Source organism: Camelina sativa, chromosome 16 (assembly GCF_000633955.1).
Source record: "Camelina sativa cultivar DH55 chromosome 16, Cs, whole genome shotgun sequence".
Classification (NCBI taxonomy): Eukaryota; Viridiplantae; Streptophyta; class Magnoliopsida; order Brassicales; family Brassicaceae; genus Camelina; species Camelina sativa.
Window position 1 is genome coordinate 24,144,378 of NC_025700.1, and position 17,905 is coordinate 24,162,282.

General features: G+C 35.1%; 5 protein-coding genes and 2 long non-coding RNA genes across 7 annotated transcripts in view; 2 read left to right on the plus strand and 5 right to left on the minus strand.

The window, feature by feature from the left end:
• Nucleotides 578-1,063, minus strand: LOC104752163. The gene is made up of 2 exons (XM_010474229.1): nt 912-1,063; nt 578-835 (listed from the first exon to the last, which is right to left on the minus strand). Exons 1-2 carry the CDS (start codon nt 1,009-1,011, stop codon nt 783-785), a joined length of 153 nt encoding a protein of 50 aa, XP_010472531.1. The 5' UTR covers nt 1,012-1,063; the 3' UTR covers nt 578-782.
• LOC104752164 lies at nt 2,890-3,351 on the minus strand. The gene is made up of 2 exons (XR_761901.1): nt 3,260-3,351; nt 2,890-3,167 (listed from the first exon to the last, which is right to left on the minus strand). It is a non-coding gene; the product is annotated as an uncharacterized LOC104752164 (long non-coding RNA).
• LOC104752165 (hydroxyproline O-galactosyltransferase HPGT3) lies at nt 4,277-6,858 on the minus strand. The gene is made up of 12 exons (XM_010474230.1): nt 6,548-6,858; nt 6,352-6,415; nt 6,214-6,263; nt 5,946-6,130; nt 5,801-5,864; nt 5,638-5,710; nt 5,383-5,506; nt 5,169-5,256; nt 5,040-5,090; nt 4,874-4,945; nt 4,654-4,766; nt 4,277-4,572 (listed from the first exon to the last, which is right to left on the minus strand). The coding sequence occupies exons 1-12, from the start codon at nt 6,682-6,684 to the stop codon at nt 4,550-4,552; spliced, it is 1,044 nt and encodes a 347-aa protein (XP_010472532.1). The 5' UTR covers nt 6,685-6,858; the 3' UTR covers nt 4,277-4,549.
• LOC104752166 (ER membrane protein complex subunit 7 homolog) lies at nt 7,000-9,201 on the minus strand. Its single transcript, XM_010474231.2, has 7 exons — nt 9,049-9,201; nt 8,825-8,874; nt 8,271-8,370; nt 7,982-8,045; nt 7,769-7,885; nt 7,577-7,685; nt 7,000-7,342 (listed from the first exon to the last, which is right to left on the minus strand). Exons 1-7 carry the CDS (start codon nt 9,141-9,143, stop codon nt 7,248-7,250), a joined length of 630 nt encoding a protein of 209 aa, XP_010472533.1. The 5' UTR covers nt 9,144-9,201; the 3' UTR covers nt 7,000-7,247.
• Nucleotides 9,430-11,883, plus strand: LOC104752167 (3-isopropylmalate dehydrogenase 2, chloroplastic). Its single transcript, XM_010474232.2, has 11 exons — nt 9,430-9,769; nt 9,873-10,002; nt 10,102-10,213; nt 10,298-10,373; nt 10,489-10,577; nt 10,670-10,756; nt 10,849-10,965; nt 11,062-11,169; nt 11,257-11,310; nt 11,402-11,554; nt 11,666-11,883. The coding sequence occupies exons 1-11, from the start codon at nt 9,556-9,558 to the stop codon at nt 11,738-11,740; spliced, it is 1,215 nt and encodes a 404-aa protein (XP_010472534.1). The 5' UTR covers nt 9,430-9,555; the 3' UTR covers nt 11,741-11,883.
• Nucleotides 13,479-14,174, plus strand: LOC104752168. The gene is made up of 2 exons (XR_761902.2): nt 13,479-13,587; nt 13,960-14,174. It is a non-coding gene; the product is annotated as an uncharacterized LOC104752168 (long non-coding RNA).
• The window catches only part of LOC104753989, a 7,968-nt gene continuing 4,820 nt past the window's right edge, over nt 14,758-17,905 (minus strand). The window contains exons 5-10 of the mRNA XM_010476156.2: nt 17,611-17,889; nt 17,299-17,460; nt 16,276-17,214; nt 15,956-16,171; nt 15,567-15,827; nt 14,758-15,469 (exon numbers count right to left, since the gene is read on the minus strand). Of these exons, the coding sequence (XP_010474458.1) occupies nt 15,131-15,469; nt 15,567-15,827; nt 15,956-16,171; nt 16,276-17,214; nt 17,299-17,460; nt 17,611-17,889 (2,196 nt within the window). The 3' untranslated portion in view covers nt 14,758-15,130. The remainder of the gene's footprint in view (nt 15,470-15,566; nt 15,828-15,955; nt 16,172-16,275; nt 17,215-17,298; nt 17,461-17,610; nt 17,890-17,905) is intronic.

The following is a 17,905-nucleotide window of genomic DNA, read 5'->3' on the forward strand; positions in this document are numbered from 1 at the left end:
TTTTTTTTTTTTTTTTTTTTTTTTTAACAAGTTCTATTACAAAGAGATCTCACAAGTCACAGGCCCACATCTATCGTAATATATAATCAAATTTTATCATTATATATATATATTTGTTTTGTCAACCATCCCTTTATTATCTTTATCACATTAATTTACGAATTAATTGTCTTTTCACACCACCTAATAATCTATACCCTAAAAATTATCGGATAATTTTTTTTCCATTGCTACAAACCAAGAATATTGGAAACTAGTCAAAGAGACTGGCTATTACAAATCTTGCGAACACCTAAAACAACATCACATAAAAAAAAAATATAGAATGCTTGAGCTCTGGTTCAATTCCTTATCATTCTTGTAATAAGTAGAAAGAGGTTTACAACTGAAGTTGAGCCAATAATATAAATTGCAGATTAATGATGACACAATTAATATTTTAATTAAAGTGTGGTTGACAAAAAAAATGCATATGCAATTACATTCAGATAAAAATTAATTGAAAATTTAATTATAAAACCATATAATTTGTTGAATTATGATGAAATGGATAATGATTAACCCATGAATTCAAATTATATATATTATCATCACAAAGCAAATATGTAATATTATTTCAAAAGTTATAATTCCATAAATATATGAATCTAATTTTATTAACAAATGTAAAACTATAAAATACAAAATATTTAACTGTGCACCCTGTTTATATCTTTCAAAATCAGTTCATCTAACCACCATGACCCATTGACGGCAATTCTAGTGTTCTTCTTTCACGCTAGCTAATGAAATTGGGGTGCGGGCCTTGAACCACTAGGTGGTGTTTTTATATTCACTGTTAGATAAATTAACATAAATCATATAAATTTACGGCAAAAATATATAGAAAAATATATACTGAGACTACTTACAAAGCTTGCGGATTTCATATGGTGGAGTTGAAGCTGCACACGAGAAAATTGCCAAGAAGAGAACCAAAAACAAAGCAATCAACCACAAGTTTCCCTTCATTTTCTTATATCTTAGTTCTACGCATGGACATGTATTTATAGTTATACTAATTGAAATTTTAAACATGAGGTGTAGAATGAAGGTAGCGTAGAGAAACCATATAGTCTGTCTTAGTATAACTAAGAAGAGTCTTCGACGTAGTCATGGGAAAACGAAATTTATCATTCTTATTTTTTTTTGGTTCACCCAAAGTTATCATTTCTATCAAGACTTTTGGAGATATAAGAAAATATTTGAGATGACTTTGACTTTAACTTTGAGTCATCTCTCAAAAAAAGAAGAATGAAAAGAACTCTTAAGGAGACTAAGTCGTTCTTATGAGTTTACTGACTCTTTCTGTTCAAATAAATGAGCTCATCCACACGCATCTAGTTAACGGTGGAAATTGTAGTCGAACGATACCAACCTATTTTTTATAATCGAAACCCTAAACCCTTAAGCACATTCTTGACATTTCGCCTCTTACATTGGTCAGTGCAACACCAAGTCACCAACACGTTTCTTTGAACTGATAACACATGGAAAGAAGAATTAAAAGTATTGTAGAGCTAGGACGATAGAAACATAATTTGGTCAAGCAGGCATGTCCTCGCCTGCAACCAAGCTTACTTACTTGACATCTAAGTTTGGAACTTCTTATTCGATTTACTTTTTTTTTTTTAGTTTTTTTTTGGTCAACTTGTTTTTTAGTTGAATGTACAATTATAGCAAGCAATATAGAAAAAATAGGAATATTAAGTAATAAATTTTGTATTATTTAATTATATGGTGGTAAATGTCAGGGTTGATGGTGGACTAAATGGACGAATTATCCCAACCCTAATAGACATCGATCCAATTACATTATTATAAAATAATCGAAAATCAGTTATAAACTATTTAATTTGTTTAAATATTATGACATCGATGTTGGATCAAAATAAACATAATCTCAAACAAAAATATGGTCATGACTCATGCGCAAATATGGATCTAATTTTCTTTATAACCTAAACTTCTGTAACTTCGGTACGTTTTATTAGTAGCTAATGTAAGAAACATATTAAAATACTTTTTTGGTTCATTTTCTGTGTTTTTCTTTCTTTCATAAACTACAAAATAGAATCAATACAGTAAAAGCAAAACAAAGTCTCTCCATCCTACCATATCAGTTTTTTAAAGTTCTTTTTTTTCTTTGTATTTGTCAGCTGACACCTCTCACTTGCAAAAGACAAACAATCAAATTTCAATAAATACACATTATTAGCTGTTTTAATTAGGATTTAATTAGAACTTATAGATATTTTTATTTTTATTTTTTGTCGTCTCAGACTGAAGATCGTAACGCCACTTACAAAGTTCGAGGATTATTCAGCTTGAAAAGTTGAAAGTTATTAAGCGTCTTGTCTTCTATGGAAAACCAAAATTTTAGTGATTGATGGCGATGTTACACGTGATCTCAACCCATTCGAATATATATGATTATCATTGATATATCCAACAACTCATGAATATATGATTATCGATGATATATCCAACAACTCATGAATATATGATTATCGATGATATATCGAACAACTCATATATGATTCTATATGATTATTAATGTACATATCCAACAACTCATGAATACATGATTATCATAAACCTATTTGATTTTTTTTTTTAATATCTTAAAAGCCTAATCATAGAATTATTTTGTGGTATGGTTTAAATTCATAGAACAACACTCTCACTTGTAAAAGTTTCCCATAGCTTCTCCTTTGTTCAAGGTTCATGCAAAAGTTCTTGTAAGATCATTGTTTTTCATGCATTGGAAAAAGGATGATCCATAAAAAAAAGGTAAGAGATGAACGAACACACGATCAAAAGTCTACACAAGTTGTAGTAACCAAATGATTGAGAAATAAATTTAGATTTGGAAGTAAATTACTAGAATTTGGACAAAACTTTTACTTAAATTACTTGAATTTGTACAAATATTACATTAAACCGAAAGTTAAAAAAAAAAAAATCTTGCGACATAACGCGGATACCCATCTAGTAATATTTAAAAATCAGTTCGTCTAACCACCACAACCCATATACAGCAGATCTATGCTTCTCTAGTTTTCTTTCTTGCTTGCTAAGATACTGGGGTGCGGGCTTTGAATCACTAGGTGGTGTTCTTCTATTCACTGACATCGTTGTTAAATAAATCTACGTTAGTCGTCATACAAGAATAAGCAAATATGGTTTAAATCGAATGAAAAATCATCAGACTACTTACAATGTTTGCGGATTTTGTATGACTGAGTTGAAGCTCCACAAGATGAAATCACCAAAGAGAGAATCAACAACAAGGCAATCAACCACAAACTGNAAAAAAAATCACTTGAGGAGACCAGGTCGTTCTTATATATAGTGACTCCTTTTTCAAATAAATTAGCTTATCCACACATAACACATTTTATAATAAGTAGTTCAGAAATACATATAGTGTATTCTAATGCAACCTGTTCTTATATTACCTTTGCTGATGGTGGAAAATGTAGTCGATATGACACCAACTTTTGTTTTCATTATTTATCAAAACACAACTTTACATTAGTCAATTGCAACATGTTATCAGTATTTGAATATTGAATCATGACTCCAATGGGATGAGTGATTAAGTGTCCGACTCTTATTCGTATATATACATATATTTTCTTTCACTAGTATATGAAATCTATTTTCTTTCATGAGATACATATAAATATATTTATATCCTACATATATTAATTGAGGAAACATCGAAAAAAAAAAACTTATTATAATATCAAATATGTGTTCATACTTCATAGAGTGATTCAAGAAATATCCGTTAAAAGTTTGGTCACAAATCCATCTGTGCCAATGATAGTTTGGATTATTCCAGTACAGGTTTAATTATGAGATTACCGAAATAAACAAAACACATGTTTGCAAAATAATAAGATGTTTTGTTCAGATACTCGTTGTGAACTTTGTAATAATAGATGATATCACCGTAGAAGAAGCATATAATCGCTTGTATTAAAGAATTTTAAAACTTGTAATTTGCAGGTTACACTTATGCAGAAGATGTCCAGACTCATTTGGAAAAGTAAACAGACCTTATGGTCCGCTGAAAGCTAAATACATAATTAAATCTTAAAACCAAGACTACTTCAAAAACAAAAAAAAAAAAAAATGTAACTATATGACTGTATCACTATGTGCATCATCACATGGACAGCCATGAGCGTATCAATCATCAGAAATGTCAAAACAAGAGAGTAAGAAGAAGAAGTAAAGTATTTTTTCATTTAGAAGTTCCAAAGAAAATTACTCCATCACTCAAACTTATAGTTCGAAGCCGGGATTGAGTCTACTATTTGTGGTCAGTTATGTAACTTAATAATGTTTTTGTTTTTGTTTTCTAACTAAAATTCCTGAGTATACCCTATATGATAATTTGATTCTGAATCAATCTTAACTCGGGTAACATTCCAAAGAGCCCACCTCACAGAAGCGCCATGGATACACCAGAGGCTTTGCTGGAAGACACTCCCTTTGATCAAGCCACAGAACACACCTTGTCTGTAAAAGTAAAGGGTAATACTCAGATTTGAGCATATACATATGCAAAGTCAAATCATATTAAAGATATTAAAAACAAACCTTGTATGATGCTGCTGCAGCAAAGGCGATTGTCGTCTATGTACGTTGCCTGAACACCAATCATCCAAGACCCTATGGAGGTATCGTCAAACGCATATGTCTTCAATGATCCACTGCATTTATGTATATGTGAAAGAAAAGAACATGTGATGAGTGGTGAACCGAACATGGAACAATGCCAATGACATTCTTCAAGGGAATTTAAGATTGTGAGCCCAACCTGTTTATGTTTATATACTGAGCCAAATTCTTAGATAGTATTAACAGTGAACCAGCTGCATGATGAAAGTACCTAGATGTAATGAAGGAATAATATTGAGTTACAGCACAATACCAACGAAGATCTTGATTTCACAGAAGACCCTTTAAGTATTGCTTTCACTTACGATTTTTGATCCCCAAATTTCCACCATTCTGGCTCATACCATTGCTCTCCCCTGAACACAGACCCATGTAGATGGAAATTACTTAGTTCAATGACAGGCAAATATAAGAAAGTTGGGTATGATACGAACTTTTCAGAAACCACTTCCCCAGACTTCATACACCCTATATAAGCATTATCTTGACCACGTCGACTTTCAAGTAGGCTGATCAACCCCTCTACCATATTTAAAAACAATTTATCACACAAGTAAAATTGTTGGTATGGGATTGTAACCAAGATAATTCAGCATGAATTGCTAAAGCAGGATAAGACAAAACATCATTTCACAAGTATTAATTTACCAAGATCTAGGTCAATATTGTCATCAACTTTGATGTAAAACTCTGCATCCCAGTTTTGAACAGCAGCACTGAAGAAGAACTTTACTTTCTTGGATAACTCTTCTTGAGCCTCTTCATGATTATCCTAATATACCAGTAATGCCAAGAACAAAATTAAAATCCAAACCAGTAAACCCGAAGAAGCAAAAATTAACATAACACAATAAAGCAGGCAACCAAAAGATGCTTAATGCTTTTCATATATCATTTACTTACAAGAATCAAAAAATCTTTTTTTGCTTGATTTTCCTCGTCAATTTTTCGATCTAAGCTATCACCTCGATTTGGACTGGAATTCTTAAAACATTAACATCAGTATTATACATCAAAAACTTGATACATCAAACATAAAACAAAGATATAGTTAGTGGAAAGAAACCTTCGACCAATCACAAAACGAACGACAATTCCTCTCTCTTCAAGTTTCCTCAAAGCATCATCACCTTTAGAACAAAAAAAAAGAGTCAGTAATCATAATACCCCAAATGGGTAAAAATGAAAAAACAGTTTCTCGATGAATCTACCTTGTGGCATCCAAGACCCTCTAAATGAATTACGCCTTAGATGACTTCCAAAACCTGAATACACTCCAATCACAGCAAGCAATTTCTTTCCTGAAGAAGAACCACTTTTCGAGTTTTTCAGATAGCCTTGACTCTTTGCAAGAGCCAACTCCATTTCAGTTTCAACAATTCTTCTCTCAAGATCTCTGAGATAATCATCAAGTACACAACAATCTGTTATCACAAGCACAACGGGGAAAACACATTGCAACCACAAAACTAAACTTACTTGCATCCTAGGAGCATCAACTTGTCATCCACCGTAAGAACCTTAGGCTTCTACAACCTCCAAAGAAGATTATCACTTTAATATCTATTTTTAAGAAACAAACAAACATTTCAAGAGAGCACTAAGAATGGCACAAACCTGATCATAACTCGTCCTAAGAATATTGTTGAGTACCACTCTATTCTCTGCATCTTGCCATAACCTAACCATACATAAGAAACCAGTTCAATCACGATACCAAAACTAGGAGAAAATCGAATCCGAAGAACAAATCTAGAGTGAGATTCTATTCTATTAATCCATCGAATCAACTAACAAGGCAAAGAAAAGGTACCGGCCAGCGACGTAGAGCCAAGCGAGGCAAGAGAAGAAAGCCATGATAACTGAAGGCTTGGAGGAACTCTGAGAAGACTTGGAGGACCTCCCTCGTCGTTCTGATTTAGACGGAGCCGTCGTCGGTAAGCTCTCCATCTCAATCCACGATCAGAGAGAGGAATGAGATAGAGAGAGAGTGAGTCAGATAGAGATTCAAAATCAGAGAATCGAGAAGTGAAGAACAACAAGGAGGAGCTATGAATGCGTCTTCTTCGGTTTCTGTGTTGTTTTGCTTTTGCTTCAGAAGATCGGTTAAACCGTAGTCTAAAAGAGTTCATCTCATCATAGGGGGAATTGAAAATTTTCTGCCAAAAATATTAATTTATTTCTTTTTACGAGACTCGCTGCTTAGCCCAGAGGGTTAGGTTTTGGTCGGGCTAGTCTTGCCAAACACTGGTGAAGTCAACGCAAGATTTTGTAAAATCAGAATATTTGAAACATGTTACATATTCTCCCTCATTACATCAAGTAAAAATAAGTCAGCTAGAGAGTGTTATTTTAAGTATACAACAAGCCCTTAAGGATAAGAAGACCTCTTCTTCTTTTTTTACATGTCAGATAGAGAGATACTCAAAAGAGTTATAACCAAATTCAAAAGAGTCATTTCTTTCTCTGCTCCTTTCGTGATTACATCCATTTTACTCAACCGAGGGAACTTCTTAGCGGCTAGCCCCAGCGCCTGGCAACAAGCTCGTTAGCGAAGGCACACCTTGTCTCCTCATTTCCTCTTGTGCTTGCTTCATCTCCTCTGGATCTGTTTTTTTATGACACAATTTAGGTGTGCTTAACTTACAATGTAACAACCATTTCACGAGCGTTAAGAGCTCTAAGAATCAGTGACAAGAGATCAAGAACATCCATTGTGCACATTTGTATTGTATATAGGCAGAGCTCAGAAGATGAATGTGTTGGCTTATTGTGAGGTGCTAGTTATGACTTATGTAGTTGCAGAATGTTTCCATACAAGTCGAGGGTAATTAATGCGTACCTATGTTTTCCATCAGTTTGGGCATTAGGAACACAACCACGACCATGAATCCCACCATGAGACCCATTGGACTTTTCACAATGTTCATAACATTGAAAGGCTCTCGAATCTGTAGTATTTTACAGAATCAAGTAAGAAAAACAAAAGGCTTGGGAAAAATTCAATAATGACAAGATTCATGTGAAAAATCACCTCGTAGTACTGCTCTTCCCTCAATGGCTCCAAAACCATCTCAGTAAGACTCCTCCTGGTTTCTGTTAGTGTTGCTTGAACCTTGCCACGATGCCGAGCACTAACATCTACTCGTACCTAGTTTTGGTTAACCATAGTTACATTAGAACCAGGTCCTTACAAAGCTGCATTTTTGGAAATCATACAAAACCAAAAAAAAAAAAAAAAGCTTACAGGAGAAAAGAAGTAGCCCATTGCAGACACTTCAATCAAATGAGTCCCAGCAGGAACTTTGTGACTTTACAAACCGGTTAGTTAAGGACAGCAAAAATTAAGAATTATCTTCATTACTCTTCTTTTGGTGACACCATACAGTATTTAGTTCTCCTGATCTATTTCTAGCAACACCAAAAAAAGCTCAATACAGAAGGGGAATTTCTTTTGGCATATATATTAAAGGCAAGTTTAATGTGAGTAATATACTCAAAAGAAACTGTTGTAGCTGAAGGGATCAAAAGGATACAAAGTAAAGTAGCCATCAGGCCTGAGAAACGTAATCTTGTGCCCTCCATTGAGTAAAACTTTGACATTTGAGAACTTTTCTGTGTGACCAATAACGTTGCCTAGGAAATAACTTAAATAGATCAGTTCCATGGAGTTCAATGTATCATAGATTAAGAATGATAAACACGAGAAAGTATCATTCAAAACATATTACTCAGAATTCTTAAGCAAAACACACTTACTTCAGGCACAGTTGTATTAAAGAGATGATTTTTACTACATACCATTTTCATATACTAGGAACAAACCAATGTAAAGTTAAGGTAATATATGAAAAACATTCAGAGAATTGCTCCTACCTAACCTATGCTGATACAATTCAAGCTTCAATTAAAAAAATCATTGGAAAAGTGAATACAATAATTCGTAGCACCACACGGGAAGATCGCATAGCAGCAAATTATAAGGTCTAGAGATTTGATTATAAGCTCTAGACGATCCGATAAGGCAGTCGCATAACCAAACAATAAGCTAGGAGAAAAAAGCAGTAATGGTGTGTAATCAGAAACCTACTAGGTGGAATCTTCACTCTACCAGTAATGGTATAACAACTATCCTCAGACCTGCACAACAATAATAAACCATACAAAGAGCACATAAGAAGGAAGTAACCAATGATCTTGGAGAAAAACATCAAATGACGCCGCACAAGTCATCAATAGAAGGAAGAACCCTAGAAGAACTAAGGCTAAAACGAGAAAGAATTGAGATGGTTTTCCCAGAGAAAGATTCATTACCCAGAAGTGCATGTGAGAGTTGAAGCGAAGAAGATGAAGGAAATCTGTAAGGCGATGAAAGCGAGAACGGGACTGGATCTGATGATCTGCGTCATCGCCGTCGTACGCAGTGAGGTCCTCTCCTAAGCGATGAAGTTTAATATTTAGTCATCCAAACTGAGACCTTCTGAATGACTGAGAAGGTTATATCATTTTTTTTTGTTTTCACTTTTTTTTTTCCGCGGAAAAATTGAGTTAAACCGGAGAAAAAGAAAACAATAGCCAGCAAAAAAAAAAAAAAAATGACTAAAACTTAATGGGCTAAGTTAATAACGGCCCATTTAAACAATTATCAAACGTGGACAAGTGATCGTCTTCGTCATTATTTAGCATTAGGGCTTATTAAAAAAAACTCATATTCTCTAAGCTTAGCCGTCGGATCACAACCCACGATTCCGATTACAGAACACTATCACACTTCCAACTCAGTTTCGCACGCTGCAAAAGACCAATCCATTTCTCCCTAAAATGGCGGCGGCGGCTCTGCAGACGAATATCAGACCGGTCAAGGTTCCGGCTACGTTCAGAGCTGTCTCCAAACAATCTCCCTTTAGAGTAAGATGCGCTGTTGCTTCCCCTGGGAATAAACGATACAACATCACTCTCCTTCCCGGTGACGGCATCGGTCCGGAGGTTGTCTCTATTGCCAAAAATGTGCTTCGCCAAGCTGGATCTTTGGAAGGTTCTCTCTCTCTCTCTCTCACTCTCTCTTGTTCATCGTGGGTGTTTGTAATCAAAGGGGAGTGTTTTCTTACGACATTGATTGACTTTGTGCTCTGTATCAGGAGTTGAATTTAGCTTCCAGGAGATGCCCATTGGAGGAGCTGCTTTGGATTTGGTCGGAGTTCCCTTGCCGGAGGAGACCATCTCTGCTGCGAAAGAATCAGATGCTGTGCTTCTTGGAGCCATTGGAGGGTCTGTCTTCTCTCTCTCTCTCTTGTTCCAAGAAATCACTCTTGTTGCCTCTTTCTTTTTTTTTTTTTTTAATTTTCGTGTTGGTATAATTTGTAAAAGGTACAAATGGGATAACAATGAAAAACATCTGAGGCCTGAGAAGGGTTTACTTCAGCTTCGTGCAGCTCTGAAAGTCTTTGCAAACCTGAGACCTGCTACAGTTCTCTCACAGGTAACCCCATCCTCCTCAGAATGGTGGCCTGAATTATTTGTTTCGTGTGTGTGGAAGTCACTCAAATTATTGCTTGTTATACAGTTAGTGGATGCTTCCACCTTGAAGAGAGAGGTAGCTGAAGGTGTTGATCTAATGGTTGTTAGGGAGCTTACAGGAGGTCAGTTCAATTTTTTGTATTCAAACTTGTTGTTGTTTTAGTGTATTAGAGCTTATTGTAGTTCTTGTTATTTTAGTGGGACAATATCGTTAAATATTCTGCCTCATGGTAACAGGTATTTACTTTGGAGAGCCAAGGGGCATAAAGACCAATGAAAATGGCGAGGAAGTTGGGTTTAATACTGAGGTTTATGCTGCTCACGAGGTACCCCATTTAAAATCTCAGATAAAGATTCCCGTGGACTAGTTGTTGAGTACTACAGAAATATCTAATGAAGCATTTCTTATGTTCCTCAGATTGATAGAATTGCTCGCGTTGCCTTCGAGACTGCTCGGAAACGGCGTGGCAAGCTTTGTTCAGTCGACAAAGCTAATGTCTTGGAAGTACGGTTGATCTTTGACTTGTTTTCATCTCTCATTTTTTTCATGTGTAACGCATTTAAGACTGAAGCTAATGCAATTTTTCATCTATGCAGGCCTCAATTTTATGGAGGAAACGAGTAACAGCATTAGCCTCTGAATATCCTGATGTTGAGCTGTCACATATGTATGTTGACAATGCCGCGATGCAGCTTGTTCGTGACCCAAAACAGGTACGCGTATTTGCCAAACTGGTCAGTCTTGATAGCACATATTTATGTGGGACGAGTGTAAATCCTTACAACGATTTGATCTTTTCATAAATGCAGTTTGATACCATCGTCACGAACAACATTTTTGGTGATATATTATCCGATGAAGCTTCAATGATCACAGGAAGCATTGGAATGCTGCCATCTGCTAGTCTCAGTGATTCGGTATGATATAAAACAATAATCTGATCTTTTGAGTATGTAGCAGTATGATCTAGTCTGAACATAATAAACCTGCCATGTTTAATACAGGGACCTGGACTCTTTGAACCAATACATGGTTCTGCACCTGATATTGCTGGACAGGTTCTAACTCTATACTTAGAAACAAACTCGGGAAAACTACTTTGTATGCCAAAAGTAAATAGCACAATTTGTCCATTCTTTGAATTTTCAGGATAAGGCAAACCCGTTGGCAACAATTCTCAGTGCTGCAATGCTTCTGAAATACGGACTTGGAGAAGAAAAGGCAGCCAAGAGAATTGAAGACGCAGTTTTGGTTGCTCTGAACAACGGATTCAGAACTGGAGACATTTACTCCGCAGGAACTGTATGTCTCTTTATAACATGGTTACTTTTCCTTAGAAACTTTCCCTAGTTAGTGTTAGCAGGCAACAACAAACAGTACTAATGTTTTTTGTCTTTTTGAATGTGTGATCAGAAACTGGTTGGCTGCAAGGCGATGGGAGAGGAGGTTCTGAAGTCAGTGGACTCTCAAGTTCCAGCTTCTGTTTAATCTATCATCTGTAGAAACAGTTCATTATCTCTGGAGAGATTGTTTATTTCCAACAATAAATGTTGTAGGCAAAAAGACCATCAGCCCAATTTCATGTTTAAAATGTGAATTTTATTAGAGGGACTTATTTGATCGCATTGAAACTTTGGTGTTTTCTCCGGGTAATATATATCCTAGTGAAGTTAGTGACGTTGCACAGTATCATTGGATACTAATACTAGATTCTACTGTAATGTTTTTAAACCGTGAAATTAAACAACTAAATATATAAAATTTGAAAACAAAGGTATCATCCATATAGATATATAAAATAATATTTGAGTACTCTACCTATTTATTTTGTGTAAAAGGAAGAGAGAGTTTCCGAGAGTTCCTATAAGCTTTGCTAAAGGTTTTTGTGTCTGTAATTTGTATGTGATCTGTTCGTGGAGAAAGAGATCTGAGCTTGAGTGACATTGTGAGGTTGTTGTGGGACTTGGATCTTGTTGTTCTTTCATTCCACCAGACCTTCCAACACTATAACAAACGAATCAATTTGCTAGGAAAATTTAGAAGAGATGCATATGTTAGTAAATAAATTTACGAGGGAGTGCCACCTCACTAATATATAAAGGATTGGCTAGATACTGGTAAGTAAATTAATTTTCTCGCAAACTAAGAACGAATTTGCAAGGGATTTGCGATAGAATGACAGAGCCGTCATAACCTATGTTGCATGGAAACTCTTTTCGAGGTCCGGTTCCTGTTTCCGAAACGTTTCGGAAACGGAAACTCGGAAACAAGGCACAAAAACACGATTCCTAGAAATTTCTATTTGGAAACTCCATTTCCGTTTTGGTAACACGACATAAACTTTTTTTTAGTTTAAAACTTAATAAATAAATAATTTGGAAATATAAAACTTTATTATAGATATAAATATATAATATTATTAGTGTTTTAATTAAACTATTTAAAATTTATATTTTGAAGCTTTGTTTTTTTGAAGCTTTTTGATATGATTTTTATGTTTAGTGTTTTATTATATATTTATATATATATCTATAAATATATACATATATATACATGTTTATATCCATACGTTTTCAAAACGTTTATATTTCCTAATTTTAGAAAAAAAAATCGTTTTCCGTTTCCGAAACGTTTCGCTTCCGCATATCCGTTTCCGTTTCCATGCAACCTAGGTCACAACTTTATTGCAAATAAAAAAAAGTGTTTATAAGTTTTTAATCGAATTTATTTTCAAATACATTTGAGTGTTTGTAAAGTTCATCAAATCCTTCTCTGAATTCGTCCTATTTCACATCTTAAACTCCTTGAGGTACCCCTACCTCTTGATTACAATATGAACATTACTATATATTTTTCAAAAAATTTAAATAATTTGGAAAGTATCATTTTCCATATATTTTAAACATACGATATCATATTTATAATATATCATAAGTTGAAATAAAAGAATTTTTATCTTTGAAATATTGTGTTTATTATAGTATGTATAAAGATTTATACTACAAAGTCAAAGTTAATGCATACTAATTCAATTCATTTTCAAGAGACAACCACATCCTAATTCATTTTTACAATAATTTTGGTAGGTTTGACTAGAATTTTGTATATTTGACTAAATTTCAAAACAATAAATTTGGTAGGTTTGAATAGAATTTTATATATTTGACTAAGATTTCAGAATTTGACTATATAAGTAGCTTCAAATCTCTATACCTATTCCAAAATCATCCAAAAAAAAACAAGATTTAAAAAAACGAAAAATAGAGGGATGGATATTCGGAGATCTCAATACCCTTTCATTGCAGTTTCTATCATTTTAATGTTCTTGATCACAGGTTTGTCAACTACATAAATAAGACTAATGCATCATAATATATATATACTATGATTATTATTATTTTTGTCAACCAAACATTAATTAAATATACTATAATTAGTAATAGTTAAAGTTTCAAAATTTTGAAGAACATAAAGAATGTTATTCTCTTCCCACAAAGACACAAAATTTCTTGCTCATATTTTTTTCTGTTAACTAAACATTATTAAAATATCACTCCATGATTGGTAGCTCAAGCAATAAGTAAAATATATATATATATATATATATATATTTATTAATTTAAATTTATTAGTTTCATAGTATACAATTACTTTTAAGGAATATAGTAATACTGCATAATAATGAGTGTATGCTAATTTATTTACAGGATCAGAAGCAAGGTCAGTAAATGATGAATTTTGTCCAGGGGTATGTTCACATGGAATTAAGCCAGACTGCAACTCAGTGTGCGCTACCTACGGATATCCGGGGGGCTATTGTAAAGGAATACAATGTTGTTGCAACCTACATTCTCAAATATCCCTACTCCATGATTGATAATTTATATTTCTGAATAAACACATAAAAATGATTCAAGTTTTTTAGCTCTCATATAAAACAACATATATATTTAATAGAAAGTTTATCTATTTTCCAAAAAATGTTGACTAAGCAACAATCATGTGTTGTTTGAAATTTTGCATTTTTTTCTAATAGAAAAAATTAAGTATTTTCGAAGGCAAACAAATTTTGGGTTCACCCATAAGACTGAACTTCTTTATTCACCTCCTTATAAAATAAGAAAACAAAATTTATATACATTATTGTAAAATAAAAAAAACTTAAACTGCTCTTTTATAAACAAACCCATATGTAATTTTATTCTAATTGTAAAATTTAAATCTTAACAATCTCATTTGTACACTCAAACCGATATATAATTCTTTAGAAAACTGAGATATAATTCTTTAGAAAACTACACAAGCTTTTCGTTTTACCTAAAATCTTACTTTTCCCTTTTGAACCGATCTATAACCGATAATCATTTAATCCGGTTTTATTTGATCTGAATTTAACCAATTTTTACAAGATTTCTCTCTAAATAAGCATATCTTAATAAATGCTAGTCTGCAAATTCAAACTTTAGAAAGTGTTTAGTGATCTACCAAATAAAAAAGCTTTCCTGTCAGTGCAATCCTCCCAAGCTTAGCTTATACCCGAATTCTGAGAGACATGAGCCAAAAAAAAAAAAAAACAAAGAGAAGCAGAAGGCTCTTTGCATGTTTGCAACTGTTGATTCCAAAACAGCTTTTACAACATTTTTTTTTCTTTCACAGTGAAATTTGTGCATACGTATCCCATCCCTCTATTTTTTATTAATCTTCTACTTTGAGCCACAGCCAAAATAAGACCCCCAGAAAATCTGAGAGAAAAATAAATATATAAGGAAAATTAAACATTGATGATGTTGATTGATTGATTTTACCTCAAAAACAAACTCAAGAGGCCATCATACTTTTGTCGTAGTCTTCCTATGGAAAAAAGACGTATTTTTTTTTTTAGGTGTGGTGGCTAAACCAAGGCCTGACGGAACCGTTGATATGGCCGTTTGAGTGAACCCCTGAACCATTAGGAACAAGCTGAGGTGGCAAACCGATCGCCATTGGAGGAAGCTGAGGCGGTGTAGTCGGGTAAAGTGTGTGACCCTGAGGGAGACCATGTGATAAAGTGTGTCCCTTACGTTGTTGAAGGGCATGTATCTGTCTTAGCCCTTCCTCATGGATCCGAGCTATTGTGTCCAGTTCCTTCATCGATAGAGACTCTAAATTGGCACCGTACAGTGGCGCATGTCTTGAAATCTCTTCTCGAAGTGAGGATTCTAGTGTGTGGATGTATTGCTGTTGAAAAGTATCATCACATCAGAGGAGTTTAAGTGAGCTCTAAAACGAGAAACGCAGAAATAGAAAACATATATCTGTTCTGTCTCTATCAAACCTGGAAAGCTTGGAGTTTGGATTCCATTCCATCAATGTAAGCTTCACACCGAGCAATCTGATCTTCTTTCTCCCGTTTCTCTTCTTTTGTCTGCCCTACTGTCTGTGTCAGTTGCCTGATTTGATCCTCAAGTGACTTGCGTAAGTCCTCCCGAGTTACATTTTCAGTAGCATACCGTTTCAACTCTTCTTCAAATCTTTTCCGAGCTGCCTCTGTTACCTTTAGCTTCTCAGTTAGAGCACTTTTCTCTTTTCCTACCTTCTGTATTTTTAACAAAGAAAATGGCATCACTTGTTAAGTGAGATATACAATTTGCTGTAATAATAAAATATCTGATCATTATTCATTTTCTGCAACCATGTTCTCCACATTTTATTTCAAGTCCGTACCTTAAGTTCATCACGCTTTCGAGTTTTTAGCAAAGCAAGTTGCGTCTCTGCTTCGTGAAGGCGATCCAAAAGAGTTTTCTTCTCAGACGAGAGCTTATCTATCTCATCTTGACGTTCTGATCGGATCCATTCCAGCTGACTCTCTACATCCCGAAACTGTTCTACCAGATCCTTCTTTTCTCTAGCAAAGCGGTCAATCTCAGCTTTCATTTCAGACTGCCATTTGATACATAGTATTAGTAAGCTGTATGATCACAGAATGCCAAAAACTTCCAGCATCGTCACACTCTCACAGCAGACAAAATGAAGTAAGCACATACCTTAAGACGGGTGTTTGCAGCCTCAGATTCACTTAATTTTTGTGTGATGCTAAATTTCTCCTTTGTCATAGATTGAATCTCCGTCTTCTTTTCTTCCTTCAACCGGACAAGCTCTTCCTTGTTTGCACGCAATTGATGCCACAGGGCTGCCCTGTCAATATTTGCATGTTCCACAGCCTTTTTCAGCATGGCTAAAACGGGTCTAGCAACCTCTTGCTCCTGAAAAATCAGAATAGCTAGAATCTCCAAGTCTAAGTCTAAATCGTGGCTGCTACTCGTAGGGCTGGTGAATCTATCTACAAGTCTCCTTAGCATTTGAACCCTAAAGGGCTGATCCGGAAACCATTTGAATAATATTGTGTATAGCATTTTCACAAATCCCCTCACTTGAGGATCTCTAGAATGAGTTAATGTCTCAGCAAGATTAAGGATTGTCCTGAAATCAATCCCTCCAGTGGCTGGTTGCTCACTAGCCTCTCCCTCCAATACAGGATCTTGATGCTTAAAAGAAGCTTCCCCACTTGTAGCATTCTGATCTGGGCCCTCAACACGTTGTTTTTCAAGGACCATGGCAACAGCCTGAGCAACAATGGCTCCACGAGCAACAGCTCTTTCGAACGTTTGAGATGCCTCTTCAGCTAGGCTCGATATGGACAACATTTCCAGCAGAATGTAGACATCAAAAAACTGCCTATTTGCATAGAATTCATGTTCATCCATCAAATCCGCCATTTCGGAGGCAGTCTCATTTTCACCAATCAGAAATGTCCCGCAGGGTAATGTTGCAAAATTGCCAACTGGACTGTCGTCAGTATTGATGTCCCGAAGTATCATTTCAGCAATATCAGGCCAACTGTGTACAGTTTTACTTAAATAGTCAAGGACGCAAAGAGACATATCAGCACCCAGATTTTTGAGCCGTTCACGCACTGCACTTACCTGTTTAAGGAAAATCTAAGGTTAGCCGAGATTAGGAAATATTTACACACAACAAAGAAGAAAAACTGAGACATGAATGCTTACGGCTTCAGGTAGGTGTTGGCACTGGGAGGCAGTCTTAAATGTAAAATGAATGCCCGCCACAAGCGTTTCCTCATTTGAGTCATTCAGAAGCTCAAATGACTGAATAAGTAAGTGCTCCCACACTTCACTGTCACATTCTAACTGGGTAAGAGCATTGTATACCTGTTCCAAAGAAAAACGTCAGATGGAGGAGATGTTCAAACATCTGGATCATGATAAGAACTTACACTCTCTCATGCATTCTCCTAGGCCTCCAACATACAAAAAAAAGAGTACAACAAGGGAAAGAAAGGCTATAGAGAGACTACGTACTGGTTCACGCAACGCTGGTTCAGCTTCAGGCTTTTGAAGCCGTTCAATAAGTGCATACGCAGCCAGGGGGTGCTCTGAATGCTCAACCAATTTTGGAACCAGACTAACTAAATCTGGTTGCAAATGTTTGGGCGCTCTGTCTAAAACAAGAGCAATCTTTTGAGCAGAGTTTGGTCGTCGTCTAGGCTCTGGACAACCTTGAGGAACAGCCGCATCAAGGGTTTTAAGTGAATTCACAATCAATCCCAATAGCTCCTCAGACTGTTCCGGCCATTTTGTCTAAAGACCAAAAATA